Below are 25,546 nucleotides of genomic sequence, written 5' to 3' on the forward strand. Positions count from 1 at the left end.
CATGGGTATGGATAAGACAGAGCAGAAGAAAACACTAAGCCGACACATGGCATGGTAGTAAAGGGTTTTATAAATTTCCTCTAGGGTTTTAAAATTGAAATAATGATGGGATTGTTGTATGTCGATTTGGAGGAAAGGGAATAGTTAGGGGGAAATGATTCTTGGTGAATACAAAACTCCATGTTTAATTAACATTAAGAGTACTTATTGTCATTCTTCTAGAGAAATATAATTTGTGAATCATAGTTTTATTGATTTTTTTCCCTCTAGCAATTTGTGAATAAATTTGCCCATTTACAGACCTACCTGAACTCTGCTCAGAACCTTAAACTTTTTAATGCCCTTCAGAACTGTTACTCCCATGTTCTGTTGTAGGTGAAGCCAAAGTAGGACTCCTTGCCTAAGTAGTAACTCATTCTCTTTGTTTTTTCTAACTTTTACAGTCAGCTGTAATATCAACAAAAATTCTTACAACCCAGATGTCTCCAAAGTACTTTTTAATACCTTATTCTGGTTGGATAACTCTTTGCTAACTTGACGTTTGCTTAGCCAATAAACCTTTGTTTCAGGGAGTTAGCATTACTGTTGGGTGGCTCTAAATGATTTTTTTTTTCTTACCCTTGAGAAGTACTTTTTATGTAGCCACAGGCAAATTGGATCTATTTACAAATAGTAAGGTTATTTGTTTTTAAGCTTTAACATGTATAACGTGCTATTTTATATTTACCCTCAACTCAGTCTAAAGAACAGAGCAGTTAGTATACAATTCCTCCTTATTGCTTGCTGCCAGTGTTAACAATTGTGTATGAATTGGGATGTGAGAGAGAAATGCCTCTCCTGTGTTGTCCTATCCTTGAACTCAGTGACCACTTTTGGGCTGATGACATCAAGGCTCTGGGTCGAGGCTGCGCCTCTCTCCTGAGCTCCAGCTTCTTGCATCGAACTTTATGCTGGGTATGGCACTCAGGATTTGTCTTCACTCCTCAAAATCAGTGTGGCTGCAATGGATCTCTTCTTTTTATTTTTCCCCTCAGGACTGTTCTTTGCTGGGTCCGTATTGTGATGAGTGTCATGTGTTCCTCTTTTACTACCTAGGAGTTATCTGCTGGATAGTGGCAGTGTAAAATCAAAGGTTTAAATGTTGATAGTACTACTGCAATAGGGCCCTTGACCTTCACTTTGGGCAGCGCACAGCTTTATACAGACTGACTTTGGTTTTTTTAGTGTCACGTATCACATCATAATAAATGTTGCAAGCATTCTAATGTAGACCATTTCTCTGATTTAAAAAAGTCAAAGGGGAATTAGGCTGATAAATTTGTTACTTGAACTTCTGTAGCTAGCTTTTGTAAATGTTTGATTTGTAGATTGGGAGATAAATTTACTTATGTATACTAATATACTTATAGTCCAGCTATCTGGGCACTAGAGAAGCCCTCTGGCCTAGAATTAAGGAAGTTCCTTGAGCCAAAAATGAGGGACTTCAAAAACTTATAAAATATTCAAAAGAAAAAAATTCATAAAACAGAGTGCATAGTTGTAGTAATTATAGTAATGTGAGACAACCACACCTAGGTCAGAAAATAGAATACTGTGTAGCGAAGGGCCCCATCCCTTCAGCAGAGGGAATTTTATTTTTTATTTTTATTTTTTAAGATCTTTATTTATTGATTTGACAGCGAGAGATCTCAAGTGGGCAGAGAGGCAGGCAGAGAGAGAGGGGGAAGCAGGCTCCCCGCTGAGCAGAGAGCCCGATGTGGGGCTCGATCCCAGGACCCTGAGATCATGACCCGAGCTGAAGGCAGAGGCTTAACCCACTGAGCCACCCAGGTGCCCCCAGCAGAGGGAATTTTAATCCAGACTTTTATGATAATAATTTCTTTGCTTTAAGTTCCAGTTTTACCAACTTAAACTATATATAAATGTAAATATATTGTGTGTATCTTTTTGGATCTTGCTCCTTTTGTTTACAAACTACTATTTGTATATGAGATTTGTTTACCTGTGTTACTATAGTAGTGTTTTCATTGTCATTGCTCTGTTGTATTTCATTGTATGTTTTATACTTTATTCATTCTTCTATTAATGGACATGTGGGTTCTTTGTAGTTTTTGGTTGTACAGAAAATGCTGTCAGAAACCTTTCTGTGCATGCCTCTGAATATGTACCTAGCTGAGTTTTGCGTATGGGTGTTCACGACTTGCCGAGAAAATACCGTGCGGTTTTCCTAAGAGGCTGTGTCGGTTGACTTTCTGTCAGCAGTGTTTGAGTGCAGGGATGAGTGTCGCTAAGGCCGGCTGTAACTAGTGCCATGCCTGCCTTAAGCATCAGCAGTGGACAAGAGTGAGGCCGCATGACCCTGGGCTCCACCACTTTATCACCCTGCGGCCTTGCGTAGATTCCTTAACTTTTTGCCTCATCCAAATCATGATTTTTTTCCAGGTTATCTTTGCTATGGCTTAGGATGATAGGGAGTAGCTTTTAGTTTTCATGGTTATTTCCCTGGATAGATTTGCTACTTGGGATTCAGAGTTTGTTTTTTATATATGTGTGTGTGTGTGTGTGTGTGTGTGTGTGTGTACGTACGTACATACACGTATATTTTTTTTGCAAAAATTATACTTTCATTGACTAATTTTATATAATGAAGTAGAAATTTACTACTACTCTGATGGCCACATTACTAGGAACCATATTACTTTTAGTTGTGATAACTGCTAAGTGTACAGAACTGTATACTTTGTAAAGCTTTCATGATTCTTTTGTAATTTGACCCTTGCAGTAATCTGAAGATTAGAGCAGGCTGGTTTATTCCCACCTCAAGAGGAGAAAATTGAGGGTCTAGGGACTTGTCAGAGTCACTCTGTCAGTTTTGTTGGATCCAAGACTTAACTCAGAGTGTCTCTAAAATCCCATCTAGCATAGCTTATATATTGGTGAGTCTGACTTCCTACGTAAGAGTCTTGGAAAGTGCACAGGTTTTCAAACGCTTTAGAAATGGACTACCAGCTAAAGAGTTTATCCTCTTTACTGTTTCCATGTTTATAATGTGTCAGGGTTATAATTGGGCAACATATTTTGTGACATAGTGTTTGCTTTCAGGGAGTGCAGCCTGCCACAGGTGAGGTGGTGTTTGACAGTTTCCAGGACTCTGCTTCCCGTTCGGAGCTGGAGACGCGGATACTGTGCCTGCAGCCGGTGGAGCTGCTGCTTCCCTCACACTTGTCAGAGCAGACGGAGATGCTCGTGCACAGAGCCACAGCTGCCAGGTAAGACGGCACCGCCCTGGAGAATAACACTGAGTTCGAAATCTGATCTGAAATCAGATTTAATTCCTGAATTGGTGCTTACTAAATTTATTAAGGTTGTTAAAAAGTTTTTACTTACAAAAATGTTTTAACAGTAGTCCTGGAAATGTCAAAAAAGAAAAAAAAATTACCCTTAATATCACTTTAATGTAGGGCTTTTAAAGGGGTGTAATAGTATTTGGTAATGAATCTTTAGTTTCTGGAGGTAATTTAGAGTTCATTTCTTATAAAGGTTAAGTAAATTTGAAAGTGCTTTATCTGCGCTGTGAGTTTTAATTTGTGGTTCTGTAGGAATGTTACTAATTAGATTTAAGTTCACACTCATGAGGCAGTGCGCTAGGCACTGGCATACAGAAGAAGGGGTTGTGGTTGTGGTCTGTGTCTTGCAGAGTTTATAATCCAAAGGAGAGGCACATGTGTACACACCTAACTGGATTCACAAAGCCTGGTGTGTTAAGTGACAAACATGAAGATACCTTTTTGAGAGCATTTCATACTGCTACCTGGAGGAGTGTCTGGGGACAAAAGACACTGGAAAGGCGGACTGGGGGTCCAGTGGAGAGGATTCTGTATGGAGGAATTTGGACTTTAGATGAGGCAGGAGAGCCCCTAAAGACTGTCAGTTAGGTTGACAGGTCAATCAGAAAATCAAACTAATTAAGTGAAGTTCCATGTATTTTTTTCTTTGAGTTAGGAGTGTTCTGTTGAACTTCTTTCTAAGTAGCTTTCATATTGTATTTTTTTTTATTATACTACTCCATGATCATTTGGGAAAACCTGGGAGTTACCAGAAAAAAACAAAAGGAAGAGCTAAAAATAAGTCAAATCCTATAACAGAGAAATAATTACTCTTAAATGTTTCGGTGTGTTATTTCTATGTATGTCACCTTTATAAACTTGGATTCATGTTGCAAAATCAGTTTTGTGTTGTTTTTTTACCTAAAATTCCTCATACTTTTTTGTGGAAAATTTTATTTTATTGTAAATTTCAAACATATACAAAATTATACAGAATATTGCAGTGAACCCCCCCATGAATCCCATCAATCAGCTTAAACATTGCTCAACTCAGCCAATTTCATTTCTTGCATATTCCTACTCCCGCTCACCTTGAATTATTTATTTGAAGCAAATTCTAGAGGGCATCATATCATCTACTAATATGTCAATGAGTAGTCATTGAAAACAATGTGACTACATATCATTCAGTCATGTAAATGGATAATTTATCCATTTCCCTTTTGTTATGTTGCATTCATTTTTCAGTTTTTCAAATATTGCTGTGATAAATATTCATGCATAGAAATACTTGTGTCTATTTCTGATTATTTCCTTAAGCTAAATTCCTATGAGTGGAATTACTGGGTCAAAGATACAAGTACTAAAACTCTTGGTTGCTTGCTAGAATTGGTAATATCAGTTTATACTTCTACCCCTACCAGATAGGAGAGTTGCTTGAACCTTGCTAACATTGGATCATTTAAAGAATCTCTGCTGATTAGATAGATGAAAAATTGTGCATCAGATCCCCTTATTTTATTATCCTTTTCTGACAGTGAGTTAAAACTTGAATAATTGAAGTGCCTGGGTGGCTCAGATGGTTAAGTGTCTGCCTTCAGCTCAGGTCATGATCCCAGGGTCCTGGGCTCTCTGCTCAGTGGGGAGCCTGCTTCTCCCTCTCCCTGCTGCTCTGCCCCCTGCCCTGTCAAATAAATTAATAAAATCTTTAATAAAAAAAACCCAAAAAAACTTGAATAATTGAAAGTGAGGCAGTAGACTGATAAGGGGTGCTGCTCTTGAAGACCTAAAAAAATTAGTCTTCTAAAATTAGTCTTCTGTGTCCAATATTTTGTATCTTTGTTTTTCATTTTTCTTTGTAACTGCATATATATTCAATTGACTGAGGTATAACTGAGACTAAAGTCAATCAGTTGAATCATCACTTCCATTTTTCTCTGGGTCTAGAATGAGTCTCTTGTAAGAAGCATATTGATGTGTCTTTTTTTTTTTTTTTATCCATTCTGATACCCTGTGTCTTATTTTTTTTTAAAGGTTTTATTTATTTGACAGACAGAGATCACAAGTAGGCAGAGAGACAGGCAGAGAGAGAGCCTGATGTGGGGCTCGATCCCAGGACCCTGGGATCATGTCCTGAGCCGAAGACAGAGGCTTTAACCCACTGAGCCACTCAGGTGCCCCACCCTGTGTCTTTTGATTGGAGGATTTATTCTATTTATACTCAGAGCAGTTATTGACAGATACGGATTTAGTGCCATTGTTACCTGTAAAGTTGCTGTTCCTCTAGATTGTCTCTGTTCCTTTCTATACTTTGTTGGTTTTAATCCCTTTCCTGCTCAAGGGGTCAAATATTTCTTGTAGGGCTGGTTTAGTATTCATGAACTCCTTTGTTTTTTGCTTGTTTTGGAAAACTCTATTTCTCCATTTATTCTGAATGACAGCCTTGCTGGATAAAGTATTCTTGGCTGCATACTTTCTCCATTCAGCATATTGAATATATCCAGCAATTCTCTTCCAGCCTGCCAAGTTCCTGTGGACAGCTCTGCTGCTAACCTTATGTGTCTGTCCTTGTAGGTTGTGGACCTTTTGTCCCTAGCTGCTTACAGAATTCTCTCTTTATCTTTGTATTTTGCAAATTTCGCTATGATAGGTCTTGGTATTGACCTGTTTATGTTGATTTTGAGGGGAAATCTCTGTGCCTCTTGGACGTGAATGCCTGTTTCCTTCCCTAGATTACTGACATTCTCAGCTATAATTTGTTCAAATAAACCTTCTGCCCCTCCCCCCCCTTCTTCTGGGACTCCTATGATATGGACATTACTGTGCTTTGTGAAACTGCCGAGTTCCCTAAGTCTATATTTGCGATCTAATAGTTTTCTTTCCCTCTTTTTGGCTTCATTATTTTCCATGATTTTATCTTCTGCATCACCTGTTCTATCCACTTCTTTTTTCATCCTCATTGTTACTACCTCCAGTCAATTTTGCATCTCAGTTTTAGCATTTTTATTTCAGTCTGACTAATTTTTAGGTGTTACTCTAAATTCTTGTTGAGCTCTCTGCTTCTATCTCTTTTAAGGAAATCCCTGGCTATGATTTCTTCTTGATCTTTCTTTTGGGGAGAATTTTTCTGTCTTGTCATTATGTCTGGGCTTCCGTCTTTTGCGTTTTGTGGAAGTTTGTTGTGTTTCCTGCTCCTGAGAGTAATACTACATTAAGAATCTAGGGCCTGGCACTTCAGGAAATGTTTCTGGTGTATGGGTGTGCACTCTGCTGTTGTGTTTTGGTAGCTCTTTCCCACAGATCAGTCCTCTACAGAGTTCCTCTTTGCTTGCAGTGGGGAGTGTTTGGACCTTTAACTAGATGTGCTTTAATTTGTTTGTGAAGATAAGTCTGATTTAAAAAAAAAAAAGAAAAAAAAATCCTGATCCAAGAAAAGAGAAAAGGAAATGGAATATTAAAGCAAACAGATGAACAAAAAAACTATAAGCCTGATTCTAAGGAAAAAGTAAGAAAGAAATAAGGAAAGAAAGAAAGAAAAAAGCATGATCCAAAAAATAAGAAAAGGAAACAAACCAAGTAACACACAAAAAACTATAAGCCTCATTCCAAAGGAAAAATTTAAAAAAATTTAAAAAAAGAATAAAAGCCTTGTCCTGTTTCCACTAGAACTGAAGCTGATTGTTTGGAGCACTCTGTGATCAGTAGATGTGCTTACATGCAGGAGGCCTGTGTTGGTCTTCTCTGGGAGAGGCCTGCTGCATTGGCTTGTGGCCAGACCTGCCTAGTAAAGAAGTCCCTGCCTGGAGCAACGGGGCAGGGTTTGGTATAAGCGACTCCAGCTTCCACTGGCAGTGCTGTGTTTCTCTCTCAGGTTCTGCAGTGCTGGTTGTGGGGGCTAGGGAGAGTGGAAGATGACATCACCCTTCCTTCTTGTCCCCAGAAAGGGAACTAGGGAACCCACAGCCGCTGCTCTTTATGAGGTCCTCCCAGGAAAGCAAATGATTCCCTGTCCTGTGTCCCAGGCTTTCCTCAGATCACTCCTCCCAACCTGTCTGTGCCCTGCTGTGTGCACACCCAACCCCACAATTCTCCTGTGTTTTACCACTGGTCAACCAATGGCTGGGATCAGAACTCCAAATCTTAAAGAACCTGGCTAAGCACTGACCCACTCCCCCTACCACTGGGAGGAGAGCCTTGCAGCATTGTGCCTGTCACCGTTCTGTCCCAGAAAAGCAGTTGCATGCCTTTGTTGCTGCCTGGAGTCTACAGTGAAGCACGGTGGAAAGCTGAGACCAGGTTCTGTGTCCTCTGTGTGAGTCTCTGTGGCCTGCTGTTGAATGGCTGCTCATAGGTGCCCGGCGGGCCTTTCGTCCTTGTAGAGGCAAAATGCTCTCATCCAAATGTACTCTAAGAAGGGAAGCGTTCTCTGCCAGTGTGACCCTGGGGATCCCCACACTGTGGCATCTTTTGTGGAACCCAGGTATGGCTTTCTCTCCTGCTCTCCCTCTCTCCAGTTCCACTCTGCGAAAAATGTTCCTTCCATTTAGCAGCACTGTAGCTTTTCTCTCCCCTAGTCTCAGAACCTCCCCTAGTCTCAGAACCTCGCATCTGCCATGTTCTCTCTTTCCAGTTGTGCACATTGTTTTCTTGATCCTCAGATCAATTTCCTAGTTGTTCTGAATGATTTTATGTTAATCTCGCTGTGTTCAAGGGACAAGGCAAGTTCAGGGGTCCGCTACTATTCTGCCATCTTAACTCAAACAGCAACACTCCCATTTTTCTTATTTCTACTTTTTAAAAAAACAAAATAATAAAGGCATAAATTAAATAAAATAGGAAAATATTCCACAAAGACATTGCCAAAAGTGAAGGGCTTTTTTTTTTTTTTTTTGCTGGCGAACATCTTTGCCTGTAGATATTCCTAAATGTTTATTCATCAAATGAGATTCAAGAGCCATGTGGCATACTAAAGATAGTTTGGGTGTCATATGTGGATTTTTCCTAATTTGATGGCTGCCTTTGTCTTGTTTTAATTTATATTTCTTTGCTTAGCATTGAGAGTATGTCGTTTTTCCTATGTTTATTGAGAACGTGTAATTTTTTTTTTAACTTTCATACTGGACTAAGCAAAGTCAAAAGTTAATCTACATTTCTGTGAGTGTCTAAAGCTAACCTTTATCTATGGACAGAATGGAGTGCTAGAGATTTAAAAGTCAAGCTGTCAAACATTGTGGCTCTTGTGACATAAGGTTTGGGTTAGAAGATTGGCTCTTCCCCGTAGTGACTTTTGGTGCTCAACTGTAGAGTTCTCTGTAGGGGGAAAGAATTCTTTCTGTTCGTTACTTTATTATTGTTCCTGTCAGCCATTATCTTTTTGAATATTGTCTCTGGCTGTTCTCTTCTGGAATTCCTTCTTATCTGCTCCCTATGCATGGCACTTTATGGTGTTACCTCCCACCTACAGCTGTCTGGAATAGATGTCTCTCTTATTATTTTTGTTTTTGCCCTTGGGAATTTCCCCTTTTTATTGTTGTTGTTGTTGTTTGACTCTGTTTAAGAGACATTTTAAAAAATTTTTACTTATTTATTTGACAGAAAGAGCACAAGCAAGGGGAGTGGCAGGCAGAGGGAAAGAGAGAAGGCTCCCTGCTGAGTAGGGAGCTCAACACGGGGCTTGATCCCAGGCCCCTGGGATCATGACCTGAGCCAAAGGGAGACACCTAATCAACTGAGCCACCCAAGCGCCCTGAAACATTTTTTATTGTATTTTAATTCATGATTTCTATGGGTTTTTAGTAGATGGTCTGGATCAAACAAGTTGTCCATGCTTACAGTAGTGTTCCTTTATTTTTGTACTTAGATCTTTCCCCATTCTGAAGCTACTTCAGTCATCATCTGTATTTTATTCAATTTAATTTTATTTAAAATTTTATCTAATTTTTAGCATTTAAGTGTTGACTTTTTCTTTATTGTACTTTTATTGTGTGAGGTCTCTTACCCTAAGTTCCCCAGTGAATGCTAGTTTGTGCATTTTAGCATTCATAAAACTTAGCCTTCATCAAACTGAGGTACAAATCACAGGCATATAAAGAAAAAAAAAAAAAGAAAGAAAACAATGAGGATAAGAAGTGCTTTTAATTAGGTATGAACAACATAGTGTTGCCAAATTTTGTTCCGTATTTACGACCAGTAAACCATGTAGCCTGGAGATTTCAAGGAGAAAAGTTGTTTTATTTTTGATGGATTCTTGTCTGTTCTTAGCAACGATAAGTAGATTTTCATGTCTCAGACTTAGCATCCCCTCTTTTCTTCTGCTGTAAATCTGAAGATAAAAAGAGTAGTTTTTGTCAGTTGCTGTTTGATATTTTACTGATATTTAAGAAATAATAAAGTTGTGTGAGAAAAGGCAGGAGAATGGCTTGGAATTATGGAATATGCATTTTAAAGTATTAAGGTTTTTTGTATTTTTTGGCCACAAGAGGTCTCCAAAGGATTTTCTATTTTGTGGGTTATCATTTAAAGACTATTGGAACCTTCACATTTATTTTTATATAGTGGGGTAGACTTACTTACTTTTTATCTTATGGTAATTATGGATAACTACATAGTATTCAAAGATGGTACTAAGATAAAATTGCTTTTAAATAATGATAAACAATTTTTCTTAGGTTAATTATTTTTATTTATGTAAAATATGTATATAAAGTTTCAGTTTGGATCTTAGAAAATCATTTTTATTATATTTTGTTACCTTGTCCATTTGTGGTAGGAATATACAGAAAGAAATAAAGGGAAATGGATGATTTTAAGCACTGTATTAGCTGCAGTTAAGCTCGCTTTAGCTTAGAGAATGTTATGTTTATAAAACTGGTTGAGAGGAAAACTATAGAAAATAATAAACAAATATTAGTCAATGTTTACTAATTGTCAAAGAAACTGGTATTTGAGGCAGATCAGATGAACCGAGCAGATGATGCTCTATTTTGTGATCAGAGAAGTGAGAGCTTCCTGGGCCTAGCACAGCCAAGGAAGGCTTTGTGAAAGAGGTGGGCTGTGTAGGCAACATTCCCAGGATGGGAGGCTTTGAATTGGTAGTGGAGGAGGGAAGGTGTGCTGCGTGTGTGTGTGTAAAAACAGTACGAGTCCTGAGGTACTTAGGCTGGAAATATTAGAGGAGGTGTGAAGATAGAGGGGAGATTTTCTAATTGGAGGTGAACTTTAATGTTGAGAATGGAGGAGGAAAGGGTCAAGGACCTTAAAACCCAGGAAAGGCGTCTGGAATCCTAATGGAAGTCACTAAGGTTTCTGGGCAAAAGAATGGCAAAAGAGAAGAGGCGAGTCTACTACCTAAGGCAGGAGAATTGAACTTCAAAAAAACAAGTGATTCCCATAAAGGGAAAAAGAATAAGACTAGGAGTTTAATGGATATCATAGTTTAGGAGTAGGGGGAGGAAAAATAGAAAGAAACAGAAAGGAAGGGGAGATAGAGAGCCAGGGCAAAGTAGGGCTGTGTAGTTATAATTTATTTGTTGCAAATGATATGGCCAACAGTATGTGTTAATTTTATTGACTCCTAAAATTTTCTGAAGCTGCATGATATTCAGAAAGATAGTTGGTTATAAATTAATCCTAACCAGTTGATATCATTTATCATTTATTCTTCTTATAGAAAATGTTCTTCAGCACTACAGTGATTGAAGAAATTTAACTTATGAAATAAAGGCTTGAACGTATTAGCATTTACTGAAAGATGTTTACATTGCAGGTTGAAGAAAACATTCAAATCTTCGTGTTGGGAGTTAAGAATGATCCTTACTGTGGATACTTCCAGTGTTAGAAAGAGAAATACAGGGACACCTGGGTGGCTCAGTCAGTTAAGCATCTGCCTTTGGCTCAGGTCATGATCCCAGGGATGGAGTCCTACATCTGGCTTCCTGCTCAGCGAGGAGCCTGCTTCTCCCTCTGCCTGCTGCTTACCCTGCTTGTGCTCACTTGCTCTTTCTCTTTCTATCTGACAAATAAATAAATAAAATCTTTTAAAAAAAGAGAGAGAAAAAGAAATACAGTATTATGTCTTTGTGTCCACAGAAGGCCTTAAATCTTCAAAGGTTTAACCAAAATCATTATCTGATGTGATTGTTTATAATAGAGATTGATACCATCTGAATGTCATTTATATACATTTGCAGTGTTTTAATTTTGTGTTTCTCTTTTATTGAATTAATTTTTGTCAGAGATTGAGTCCCACCTTGGTATTCTTGTACTTTGATTTTCAAGTTTTTTGTTTTAATTTTTATTTATTTATTTGACAGACACAGTGAGAGAGGGAATTCAAGCAGGGGGAGTGAGAGAGGGAGTAGCAGGCTCCTGGCCGAGCAAGGAGTCTGATGTGGGGCTTGATCTTGGGTCCCCGGGATCATGACCTGAGCTGAAGGCAGATGCTTAATGACTGAGCCACCCGGGCACCCCTGATTTTCAGATTTTTATTGGAAAATGTTTTGTAGTTTCAGTATCAAAATGAAATTATTGCTGAGAATGTACAAGTACTTAAGTATCAGAGGAATTGTTATGTAAGCACAGTATCTGTTTTATGGCTAAGGTCCAACTTTTTTCTGTTATTAGTTGAATTTGGCATTAGTTAAAAAGTATCAAATCTTTTTTAAAGGAGGAGAGGAAAAAAGTAGATAGGTATTACTGATTAACTTGGTTAAGAGGAAGGACTCCACACAAAAGAAATGTTAAGTGGCCAGTACCTGATAGTCTGAATTTAGTGATTGCAGTTTTCCAGTTTGTTCTCTGAGTGTTTAATAAGGTCAATTTCTTGGGCTTTTATGGCATCATTTCCATGTGACTCTTATTTGGAGGTACTCAGCTCCAAGTAAATGCGGCATGTATCAAACACTGGCTGGCACGCAGGAACGAACCACACAGTCCCTGTATGTAGTGGGAAGGTGAGGCTGGGTCGGGCGAGGGCATTGAAGGGAGTGTGAACACAGGATGGAGTCAGGGATTGTGAACATGGAGTTGACTGGAGTGTTTGGTGTATATGGCCAAAGTGTGTCCTGGGACAAAATCTAGCCCTTAAGAACTGCTTAGTGAGTGTTTGCTGTATAGCAGCATGTTTAAGAATGAGGGGAGAGACACTGCGGCTGTTTTATGGAGGATGCTAGGCGCGGGCAGAAAGAATTTGTGCTTTATTTTGATGTTTCTCCACTTTGGCCTTCTGACTCCTTTCATTTATTATTTTGTGTTACAACTTTTCTTCTTTTAAATTTGTTAAATTACAGAGGTAGTACGTTTTTTTAAATAAAAGTAAAAATACTGATTTTATTTTATTATTTATTTATTTTTAAAGATTTTATTTATTTATTTGAGAGAGAGAGCAAGTGAGCGAGCACGAGAAGGGGGTGGATCAGAGAGAGAGGCAAACTCCCCACTGAGCAGGGAGCCCAATGTGGACTGGGTCCTGGGACTTCAGGATCATGACCTGAGAGGAAGGCATTCATTTAACCAACTGAACCACCCAGGCACCCGTATTTTATTTATTTTTTAAAGTTTTTTTTTTTTTTTAAGATTTTATTTATTTGACAGACAGAGACCACAAGTAGGCAGAGAGGCAGGCAGAGAGAGAGAGAGAGAGGGAAGCAGGCCCCCCACTGAGCAGAGAGCCCGATGTGGGGCTTGATCCCAGGACCCTGGAATTATGACCTGAGCCGAAGACAGAAGCTTAACCCACTGAGCCACCCAGACACCCCTAAAGTTTTTTTTTTAAATGGTCTTTATACTGAGCATGGGGTTTGAAGTAGGACCTCAGTATCAAGAGTCCCATGCTATACCAACCGAGCTAGCCAGATGTCCCCAAAATACCCGTTTTTTTATTACTATTTTTTAAGATTCTTTTTTCTTCTTTTTAATTCATATTATTTATTTATCTATATCCATTTATTTATTTATCTATCTATTTATCTATCTATTTTGTTAGTTAGTCAGGGGAGGGGCAGAGGAAAGAGAGAATCCCCAACAGGTTTCACTCCCACCACAGAGCCTGGGCCAGGCTCACTCTCATGACCTTGAGATCACGACTGAGCCACCCAGGCCCCCCCCAAAATACCAGTTTTAAAGGAAAATGTTATTGCTAACCTCCCCACCCAATTTGATTTAAAGTATTTTTATTACAATGTGACTTTATATAAACTTACATTTTCATGCTTTAGCTTTATACCTTTTCTTTAGTAAAGAAGCCAAAATAAAATTTGAGATTAAAATCGAACAAATGTATTAAGATCATAAACTATAAATGAACAATACTGTGGTACAAAGGATGATGTTTTTGTCTGAAAATAAACTGCTCCTCCCAATTTGAGAAGGACGTGTCCCCCACTGAGAAGCAGGTTCCTGGCAGTTCAATATTTCTATATGGTGATGTGCTGTGTAAAGACTCAGTTTGTTTCCCACTGTTTTTCTCTTTGAACCATGGTGTAGCTTAAATGATTTGCCCACCACTTTCATTGTAAAACTGCCTCTTTTTTCTTTTTTTTCCTCATTAAACCTTTAACACCTGAAGTGCTCCTTATTGCTAATGTGATGTTAAGGATAAACAGAAATGCAGGAACTGAAGTTGTGGCAGCATTCATTTTAAAAGCTGGTAATCCAATTGATCTAGCTTTTTTCAAACCAAAGGTCATAAAGTCAGTTTGGTAGGTTGCAACTAACAATGCAAATAATTAATTAGAATTTATCAGAATGCTTCACATGTGGTAAAGGTTAAGTGTTTCGTGAATGCTTTTTTTCAGTTTTATCTGTCTTTGCATAATCTTTGTCTGTATGTATGACTTCTGATCCTCGTTACAAACCTTATCTAGTTTTACAATTCTCCAAGAAGGGAATTAAACTCCTAATATGATATATTAATTAAATGTTACCTTAGATTGTCTTATATGCACATTCTTACTACCTAAAATTGATCAGATATTGCTTAGAAGTATATTTTTAAATAGCACAAATGAAAGGTAATTAACATTTAAAGACTGTGGATTGAAAATTCTAAAGCTGACTTGACTCTCAGACTGCATATTGCCTACATAGAAAATGCAGAAGTGACAATTATTAGAAGTAATAAGGATTCATCAAGAGTGTTAAATATAATCCATATATGCAAATGAATAGTATTGTAATATGGCAGCAACAAATAATAAAATTTTTAAAAGAAGAAACCACTTGGAATAGCAACAAAAGCAGTATTATTTAGGACTGTACTCACCAAAAGTAAAACAAGAAGACCTTAATGAAGAAAATTTCAAAACTTTATTTAAAGATAATAAGGAGAACTAAATAATGGAAAGAGGTGTATTAAAAACATGTAATTAGTGAATCAAACCAGTGATTTTATAAATTTTTATGGTGACAGATTCCTAACTTGATATTTAAATTAAAAATGTGGGTTGATTTAACAGAAGCTCTTGGGTTGTAGTGATGATGCTTATAGATATAATATTTTTGAAAGTAGAGGGGATATGACTTAAGTTAGGGAAATGTGCTAGAACACATTATAAGGGCAGTATATGCCACATTTATATGTTTCTTGTCATTTAGATTACGTGTGTTTGAGCTAAATCTAATATAAGTGGGACCATTGCTTGAATGAAATAAAGATTCAAACCAGAGTTTTAGGGAAATACAGATGATGAATTTAAGGCCTAGAAAAGTCACTTAAACTCCCTGAAGATGGATTGCTCTCCATTTTTCATGATAGCCTGCCCTTTTTATTTTTTTAAAGCTTTATTTATTAAAGCATGCAGGTGCTGGTGTGAGTGGGGGTGAGGGGCAGAGGGAGAGGGAGAGAAGCAGACTCCCCCACTGAGTGTGGAGCCCAGCACAGGGCCCAGTCCCAGGACCTCGAGATCATGACCTGAGCCAAAATCAAGAGTCCGACAGGCTGAGCCACCCAGGCATTCCAGTAGCTTACCTTTTAAATTAAGATATTTTATTCTGCCTTCAAGTTCTTATTACTAATTTAGCTAGCAGTAAATTCTAATTGATTATTATTTTCTTAGATGTATTATTTTATCAATATCTGTATTGATAGATATTTCCAGTAGATTCTCAATTTATTGATACATCCTCTGAGTTATACATTATTATACATTCATTCATTCTTAAGAACATCTATTGGGTGCTTGCTATATGCTAAGTTCATTATTAGATAGTGAAGATCTGAAAATGAATCAGATCCTTACCTTCCCAATTCTTAAAGAAGGGTGGTAGTCATGGAAATAAATAACTATAATGAAAGCACTGATTGTTAAGGTCTGATAGAATGACTGGTAGCATGAGAACATCAAGCTTTGCAGGAGTTAGGCGAGGCTTCCCAGAACAATGGGCCACAATTGAGACTGGAAAAATGACAGCCAGGGAGATGGAGGTGTGGAACAGTGTGGTTTTCTTAGGGAACAGAAATGAGTTTGGTCGGCCAGGGTGGACATGGCAACCTGAGACAGGACAGATGTGGGGTTTGGGGAGAATGGTTGTGTAAAGTGAAAAAGAACCAAAGAGAGAAAGTAATATTGTGGATGGAATAGATAAAGAATTTCCTCTGAAGAAGACAGGAACAAATGGCTGGTGGCAGAAACTGTGTCATAATGATCTTTTGTATCCCCAGAACCTACCTTAGTGGCTTGCACATAGTAGATACTTAATAAATGATCAATGAATGATTAAACAAGGGACTTTTGGAATAGAGAAATGGGTATTTCCTATGTGTTTTTCTTAGGAAAAACGATTTAAGTTTTATAAATATGGAGGGATTGTTATAGTAGCTGGGAAATCATACATGTATGTGATGATAAATGTATATTTAAGTGGTGTGGATGTAGCCAAATCATTTACTTCTTTTGGAAAGACTATGTATTAATTCCCTATCATTTTCTTCTATTATTTTTAGTCTTTAAAATTAAAAAAAGAATAATAACACTTTACATTAGTTTATTTAGGCTTCTTGACATTTCCGTGGACATTCCCTTACAGAAGATACTAATGGAATCTACCGGGCTAAGTTTTCCTGGACAAGAAATTATATAATATTTTAAAGATTGATATTAATGATAGCAAGGTCCCAACCTCATTTCTGGCACTTGAGACCTTTTCTGTGTTGTACTCATAGGAAGCCTTTTTTCTTTCTTTCTATTCTTTCTCATCTTCCTCATTCCTTAATTCTAGAGTAGGAGATAAAGTTGACTCCTTTGTCACTGTATTTCATTATTTATTATATAATAATTTCACTTCACTATTTAGAAAATTCAGAATTAAGAAATTGCAGATGGTAGTAGATGAAGTAGCAGAAAAAAAAATCTCATACACCAGAAGAAAATGTCTTTAGGAAAGCATTTATTTATTTATTTTTTTCTGAAGATTTTATTTATTTATTTGACAGACAGAGATCACAATTAAGCAGAGAGGCAGGCAGAGAGAGAGGAAGGGAAGCAGGCTCTCTGCTCAGCAGAGAGCCCGATGCGGGGCTCGATCCCAAGACCCTGGGATCATGACCTGAGCTGAAGGCAGAGGCTTTAACCCACTGAGCCACCCAGGCGCCCTCCTTGTGATCTTAATAAGAAAAAATTGTTTTTGTATTTAAGATTTATATTATCTTGTTAATTTTGTTTTTATTGAGGTATAATTGACATAAAACATTATATTAGTTTCAGATGTACAATATAAGGATTTGATATTTATTTACAGAGTGAAAAGACCACCACAATAAGGCCAGTTAATATCCATCACCATGTATAGTTATACAATTTTTTTTATGATGAGGACTTTTAAGATCTACTCTATTAATAACTTCCAGTGTATAATACATTATCACTAACTGTAGTCACCATGCTGTACATTACATCCCCAACTGATAGTTTTTAGTATATGTAGTCAGTGCTTTTTTTTTTTTTTTAAAGATTATTTATTTATTTATTTATTTCACAGAGAGAGAGATCACAAGTAGGCAGAGAGGCAGGCAGAGAGAGAGAGGAAGGGAAGCAGGCTCCCCGCTGAGCAGAGAGCCCGATGCGGGGCTCGATCCCAGGACCCTGAGACCATGACTCGAGCCGAAGGCAGCGGCTTAACCCACTGAGCCACCCAGGTGCCCCTGTAGTCAGTGCTTTTAATGGATGTGCTTAATATATATGAAATGGGTATGTTCTTATATGTGAAAATCCAGATTTTAAAACATGGTAAATGAATAGGTCAACGTTACCCTACAGAAGTGTTTGCTATAGGGTTTATCGAAATTCTAAGCCTTTGTGCATTTTCATTGAGTGTAACTCCACAGGAATGTCTTTGCTTGAAAAGCATAAAGGGAGCGTACATGTAATAGGCTTACTGGTAGTAGTTGAATAGGAAGAGACAGCATTTGAAGAGTCTGGAGGAATGACTTAACTGATTAATACAGAGAACCCCCAAGCTGGGTCCAGACTGCTTCAACAGAAAGTTTGGAAGCATTATGTGAGATAGGCATGATTGTTTTACTACTTCTATATGACTTTTATAAGTATACTTATTCATTTGGGGTTGATACACTAAAACACTAATTGCATAAAGTGTTTTAATTAAAGCATTTTATTCTGAAGTTACAAGATCACCGAGGTAGTACGGGGCAAAGCCCACTGGATCTCCAGTCCTGTTTGATGCTTCTGCTATCATTAAGGTACAACCTAATGGCAACCTAAAACACAAATATTTCCATAATTGAACTCCTAATACAGGTAGCCATCTGTCCACAGGATCAATTATTTCTTTCTTCCCTTTCCCTCTTCATAGTTCAGAAAGAGATTCCTTTTACTCTCTTCCTTTACAACAAAGTTTCCTTTCATAATCTGTTTTAAGTAAAAAAAAACCTTGCGGCTAGCTTGGTTCACAGCCTCTCTGGGCTTATATCTAAGCCTTTGTGGACTTAGACTTATCCCTTAGTCTTTTTAGTGACTCCTTCCTGTCAAACTGCCCCACTACAGAGAGATTTCTTACTAATTTCCATTACTTTTCTTGATTACTCTGAGATTATTCTCTTATCTCTTGTTTTCAGGCCAGGAATTTCTTTTCTCTCTCATCTTTAATTTTGTGGGTTCTTTTTAACCACTAGCCGAAGTTTTGATCTCTAGAGCAATAAAAGACTGTGAAGTCCTGCTATGTTTTTTCCCTCTACCATTTTTCTTCCCTCTCTCTCTCACCCCCTCCTTCTGTCTTCTGTTAGGTATTTGATTTAATATATAATTTGACTTAATATACATAATACTGAGGTTGATAATGTTTCTCCAGGTTTGCTTAGAAGCTCCCATATACCCTAACAATTTAGAAAACTCAGACAAGTCCTTGGGACTCTTACCCTCAGTGTTATCTTGAACTCTTTATTTTTGTACTTTCAGTGCTGACCAACTCTTCTTGGTCAGGCTGAGCTGGACTGTGCATCTCATGGGAGTGGACGTGACTGCACAACACACAATGTAGTTATGCTAGGTTGCCCCTAACCCTAATAGAAAGGCTGGTAGAGAGGGAAATGAGTGAGTGGATCTGAGTTTCTTCCCTGAAGGCCATGTTGGACCATGACCATCCACAGGGTTAGTCCTTACCTGGTGGGGCCATTGAGGTCAGGGTGGTGTCTTTAGGGTGCTTTGTGTCTAGCCAGGAAGGCCTGCACCTGACCCATCATGGCAGTGCATTTCAAACTGTGGTCACAGTCATTAATGAATCATGAAAACAATTTTATGGGTTGCAATTACCACTTTAAAGAATGAATTAGGATAGTGTAGGGTGGAAGATAGATGAATGCACTGTATGTAAGAAGCTAAGTATTGTTTAATGAAACTTTTTCCATTTGCTCTACATCCTAATCCTGTCTTTAACCCCAAAATTAGTTGCTTTGAAGAGTGCCATACTGACTTTCGGTCATTCCTGTTAACAGTAAAATATTGTATACAAATAGACATTGAGTGTTTCCCTTTTCATTCAGCTTCACAAACATTTATTGCATAATTATCATGAATCTCATTGAGATTAGAAGATCCATTCCCTTTGCCTGGTAAGGGCTACCAGTCTTTTTGAGGAGCCAGCACAGACACAGATGGCTCTAGTACAAAGTAGATCAATACAGCGTGTGTTAGGAAAGCAAACTGAAAACTATGAATACATGAGGAGAGAATGGAGCAGGATACTTAGTAGATATATGATGCGATCCACAAATGTGACTCACTTGTTTATTTTTTTTATGGAAGTCAAGTTGAAAACAGGACCTTACGTTGGTTTCAGTTGGACAACGTAGTGATTTCACGAGTTTATACATCATGCTATGCTCACCCCAAGTGTAGCTACCATCTTTCACCATGTAATACTGTTACTGCAATACCATTGAGTACACATATGTAATTTTAAATTTTCTGGTAGCCACATGAAAAAATAAAGAGACAAGTGAATTTAATTTTGATAGTACATTTATGTAATTCAGCGTACCCCAAACATCATTTTAACGTGTAATTTTTTTGCATTCTTTTTTGTACACTAATTCTTTACATTCCTTTTTACACACTAAATTTTCAAAATCTAATATGTATTTTATATTTAGCAGCACATCTCAGTTCTGACTAGTTACATTTCAGGGGCTCGGTAGCCAGCCGCATGTGATGAATACTTATTCTATCAGACAATGCAATTGTATAGAGTATAGGGAAACTATGTAAGAGAGGGCCTAGAACGATGGGTAGCACTTAACTAGAGAGTGCTGGGAACAGCATTCCGCAGGGAGAGAAAAGTGTAAACAAAGGTGAAATAAGAATTTGTTTAAAAAAAAATATATATATATATATATACACACATATATATATTTATATATATATAGTGTCAGTGAAGCTCTTACTGTATATGAGGTATATTCTCTGATCATTACTCTCTCTTTTTTTAAGATTTTATTTATTCATTTGACAGAGAAATCACAAGTAGGCAGAGAGGCAGGCAAGAGAGAGAGAGGAAGAGAAGCAGGCTCCCTGCTGAGCAGAGCCTGATGCGGAGCTTGATCCCAGGACCCTGAGATCATGACCTGAGCCGAAGGCAGAGGCTTAACCCACGGAGCCACTCAGGCGCCCCTCTGATCATTACTCTTACTAACTCATAATCTTCATAATAGCCCTTTGAAGTAGTTACTGCCATTATATAGTAACTACCATTATATAGTAACTATATATTGTATAAACTACAAGTTTTTATAAACATGGAAGCAGGTCAAGTAACATGTATGTGTATATGTATATATGTATGTAAGTATCTGTCTACCTGTGGAAAGCAGGATGATGGCCCTCCAAAGATATCCACATCCCAATTTCTGGAGCCTGTGAATATGTCAGGTTATATGGTAAGGGGGAATTAAGGTTGCTACGCAAGTAACTTTAAGAGGGAGAGATTGCCTTCAATTATCCAGATGGGCCCAGTTACTCACAGGAGTCCTTTAAAAGTACAATACGGAAGTAGAGGGGGGGGTTAGAGTGATGGGTGATGTGGGTATTTAATATGTAATCCTGGCTTTGAGACAGAGAAAGATGCCATGAGCCAAGGAACATAGCCTGCCTCTAGAAACTGGAAAAGAGGGGCACCTGGGTGGGTCAGTGGGTTAAGCCTCTGCCTTCGGCTCAGGTCATGATTCCAGGGTCCTGGGATCGAGCCCCACATTGGGCTCTCTGCTCAGTGGGGAGCCTCCTTCCCCCTCTCTGTCTCTGCCTGCCTCTCTGCCTACTTGTGATCTCTGTCAAATAAACAAATAAAATCTTTAAAAAAAAGAAACTGGAAAAGACAAGGAACATTCTCACCAGGAACGCCCAGAAAAGAAATACTCCTGCACAGTGAGACCAGTGTTAAAATTCTCACTTAAGTAAATGTCTGTTGTCTTAAGCCACAAAGTTTGTGGTAGTTTGTTTTAGTAGTGAAGAACAGTAATACACTGTCATTATGTGTGGGTTCTGGATAATGATATAAAATGTTCTTCTTAACCTTTTGTTCATGGGTAGCTATTTGCAGGAATTAAGTCAGACCACTGTCTTTCTTGGATGCTCAGTTTCTCCTTCCTCATTTTTTAGAGTAAGTGGAAAATGACAGGTATCTACTACTGTTAAGTAGACATAACATAAATACTAGCTGTGGTTCTGACTGAAATACTGGGAGTTTGGAAGTACTGGATAAAGTGATAACTGCCCTTTGTAAGTCTGAGCAGTTTCTAGTTGCTAAGTCAGGCTATCATTTATGTATGAATTACCTTATAGCTAAGTATACTTTACAGTTTTTTATATAACTCTTAACTATCAGCCCCCAGATGTCACAAAGTTTATCTGTGGGTGATTAAATTGAGTAAGACAAGAGATTGCCCACCCATACATAATAAAATCCTACTTCTTCTGCCTTCCAGAGAACAGTGAGAACAGCTTGGCCTGCAGGTTGATTGTCATATTCTGCCTCCTTCCCACCTACTTGCTGCTACCGAGAGAGCTTACGTTCTGTGAGGAAAGGGCTTCCTTAGGTTAGTTCCTTGGCCCTATGTGCATTGAAGCATATGCTCTTAGAAGGAGAGAAGCTTCTGTCTTGCTTCCTGCTTGCATATCTCCTTCCACTTTATCTTTCCTTCTGTACTAACAATGCAGAGATTTTACTTCAGGGATATGTGTTTTATTCACTCCTGTCATTATCCTATATACTAAAATATTACCTTTGTAAGAGTACTGATTTTTTGTAATGCTCTGAACATGTAGATACAGAGTGATTTTTTTTTTTTTAAAGTATGATTCCAGAGTTAAATGCTGGCTCAATGTAAGACAACAGTGGAACTCATTACTTCCCTGGGGCTGTGGTGATGTGAGGTGTTTGCGGGTGTCTTTATTCTAACTTCAGAAGTGGAAAATCTATGCTTTCTCTGCTTGCCTGTGCTTTGGGAGCTTAGTGAGGGCAGCCTCCTATGCTAGAATTCTCTCTCTCTGCTAAGATTTCATTTACTTATTTGAGAGAGGGAGAAAGAGCTAGGGAGAGAGCATGAATGGGGGGAGGGACAGAGGGAGAGGGACAAGCAGACTCCCTGCTGAGCAGGGAGCCTGACACACGGGGTTCAATCCCAGGACCCTGGGATCATGACCCGAGCCGAAGGCAGACGCTTAACTGACTGAGCCACCCCGGCGCCCCTGGAATTCTCTTTATGGCTTAGGGAATCTTTATGATTTTCCTGCTTTTATCATCAGAGGCTCTAGGCCATGCCTATTACTCCTGAGTGGTCATAGCTACCTTTTTGCCTGCTAAGCCATCCTTGTGTATAAAGATCAGGAATTAGACACAAGGCAGATAAGGAGATGGTGATTGTGTGTTACAGAGAGATTTTCACTTGCAGACTTTGAGGTATTTTCAAATTTTAATTTGATTTGATGCATTTAAATGAAAGTCATGCATGAAGGTTAAATTGATCCGTTTAATAAGCGTTTGATTTGCAAACCCATCACTTGTGTAAGGTAACCTATACCTGAGGCCAGAAGAATGGCGTACTTTCTCTTACCTGGTCTCTTGTCCCTGTCTCTGGGCCTTAGCTACAGCAGACCATTGGCATATTCTCAGCATGTCATGTACAGTGACAGATGGCACAGAGCAGGGGGTCTGGCACCAGGCGCTGCCTTTGAATCCTAGCTTCCTTTTAGCTGTGGATCTTAACATTTTTGTGGCCCGATTTCCTTATTCAAAAACAGGTGTATAGTAATACAAGTATCTCATAAATTGTAGGGAGAGTTAAGTTAGTTAATACATAGACCAGGCTTAAAACAGTCCTTAGAACATAGTATTCGGTAAATATGAGCTCTTATTTTTCATTCATCGTTTATTTTTCCACTATTCTTAAGCTATTCTTAGGTTGTGCAGTGTGTTTTTCCCACATCTGTCTTGAAATTTTCTACATCCTAACGTCTTACTGCTTTTATGAAGCTGCCCTACAAGTTTTAGTTGTGGGTCTAACCTTGGCTGTAATTGGAATTGCCTAAGGATATTAAATACTGATGCCTGAATTTTTAAAAAACATTTTATTTATTTATTTGAGAGTGAAAGAGGGAGAGAGAGCACAAGCAAGGGAAGCGGCAGAAGGAGAGGGAGAGGCAGACTCCCACTGAGCAGGGAGTCTGATACGGGGCTCGAACTCAGGATCCCGGGATCATGACCTGAACCAAAGGCAGATGCTTAACTAACTGAGACATCCAGGTGCTCCTGATGCCTGCATGTTTGGTCTGTGCTAGAGCTGACTTGTAGAAGTTTTGAGGAGGAATTGTTGTATTTCTGGGAATTTTCTGGCCAGTTGTTAAAGCCCTGGCATTTTAAAAATCAGCCATGGTGGAAATATTTACACTTTTGAAATTGGCAGATACCACCATAGCATTTCTCTCGATCTGTTTGGTATTCCGTGATGTGTTTATAAGCCTCTCTGAATAGGTGTTGAGCCTTTTACTAGGGTAAATTAGTTTGCTAGGGCTGCCATAACAAAGACTGGATGGCTTAAAAAACAGAAATGTATTGTTTCAGGGTTCTGGAGGCCGGAAGTCCTAAATCAAGGTGTCAACAGCATTGGTTCCTTCCAAGAGCTGTGAGGGAAGGATCTTCCAGGCTTCTTTCCTTGGCTTATAGACAGTTAACTTCTTCCTCTCTCTCTTTATATTGTCTTTTCTTTTCTGTGTGTCTCTATGTCCAAATGTCCCTTTTTCATAAGGACATTAGTCCTACCAAACTAATGCCCACCCTGCGGACCTCACTTTAACTTGATTATCTCTGTAAGGACCTTATTTCCAAATAAGGTCACATTCTAAGGTGGTGGCGGTTAGGATGTCCACATTTGGATTTTAGGGGGACAATTCCACCCATAACACCAGGCAGGGAACTTCTTTTTTCTGTTTCTCTGTTTGTTCCTGTAGTATTTACACAGTGAAAATTTGTTGACTTGAATGAAAAAAGGAAACATCAGTTAACTGGTGTGTTATTTGTCTATAATTTTTTATTCATTGTATTATGACTTTCAGATAGTTTGTTGTTTTTTTTTTTTTTGAAGCAGCTCTTTCTGGGCATAATATCAGAGTTAGTATTTATAGAGAAAAAATATTAGTTTAAGAAGATTAGTTATTTTAGGTTGTCTGAGGCAGGCTTGAGCTTGTTTGTGAACTCAAAAGGCGTATGATCTCAGTGAAATAGTCTTGATTTTTGTCTGTTGCTGAGAAAATGCTTTTATTCATGCATGAAAAAATGAAATGAATTTCCACTGATCTAAGAATGTTTTAATGCTGTGATAGTCATCTTCAAGATTATGTAAGACCATAGAGTTCTGAGGAAAGTAGGGGTTTTTGTTGTGGTTGTTGGGGTTTTTTTTTTTTTTTTTGCTTTTTTTCAAAAGCAAATATAATGTCATATAATGATTTTGCGATATTTGTTATTAAAAAAATATATATTTTTAAAGATTTTATTTATTTATTTGACAGAGAGAGATCACAAGTAGTCAGAGAGACAGTCAGAGGGAGAGGGGGAAGCAGGCATCTCGCCAAGCAGAGAGCCCGATGTGGGGCTCGATCCCAGGACCCCAAGATCATGACCTGAGCCAAAGGTAGAGGCTTAACCCACTGAGTCACCCAGGCGCCCCGAAAAAATATTTTTTGAAGCACAAGAAGTATAAATTATTTTCCAAAAATCTAGTGTTAGGTTGATTGTATACAAAATAGTGGATAATGTTTATGATCATCTCAAAGCACGTAAATTTGGATGTATGTTTTGAAGTTAAATATTTTTCTTTCAAAATGAGAGAATTCTCCACACCATTGCTTTTTGCTAAATAAGTACTGGAATCTTATTCCAGAGGTGTATTTGAAATATGTATTTGAGGGGTACCTGGGTGGCTTAGTCAGTCCAACTCTTGATTTCAGCTCAGGTCGTGATCTCAGGGTCCTGAGATCTCCATCTCCAACCCCACCTTGGTCTTCGTACTCAGCACAGAATCTGTTTGAGATTCTCTTCTATGCACCTCCCCAGGCTCACATGCTCTCTCTCTCTCTTTTTCTCTCTCTCTCAAATAAATAAATCTTTAAAAAAAAACAACCACCACACATTTGCACAGGAATTTGTTAGTATAATTGTTCAGTTTTTTTTAATAGAAAAATTTCAGTTATAAATTGTATATTCAGTTATAAATTATAAAA

General features: G+C 38.2%; 1 protein-coding gene across 1 annotated transcript in view; it reads left to right on the forward strand.

The window, feature by feature from the left end:
* Positions 1 to 25,546, forward strand: part of LOC111148257 (mutS homolog 3) — a 181,346-nt gene that overhangs the window by 15,945 nt on the left and 139,855 nt on the right. Inside the window, 1 exon segment of the mRNA XM_022504714.1 lies at positions 3,103 to 3,269. Coding sequence (XP_022360422.1) covers positions 3,103 to 3,269 — 167 coding nt within the window.

The sequence above is a fragment of the Enhydra lutris genome, unplaced genomic scaffold (assembly GCF_002288905.1).
Source record: "Enhydra lutris kenyoni isolate GAN:26980312 unplaced genomic scaffold, ASM228890v2 scaffoldscaffold19, whole genome shotgun sequence".
In the NCBI taxonomy this organism is placed as follows: Eukaryota; Metazoa; Chordata; class Mammalia; order Carnivora; family Mustelidae; genus Enhydra; species Enhydra lutris.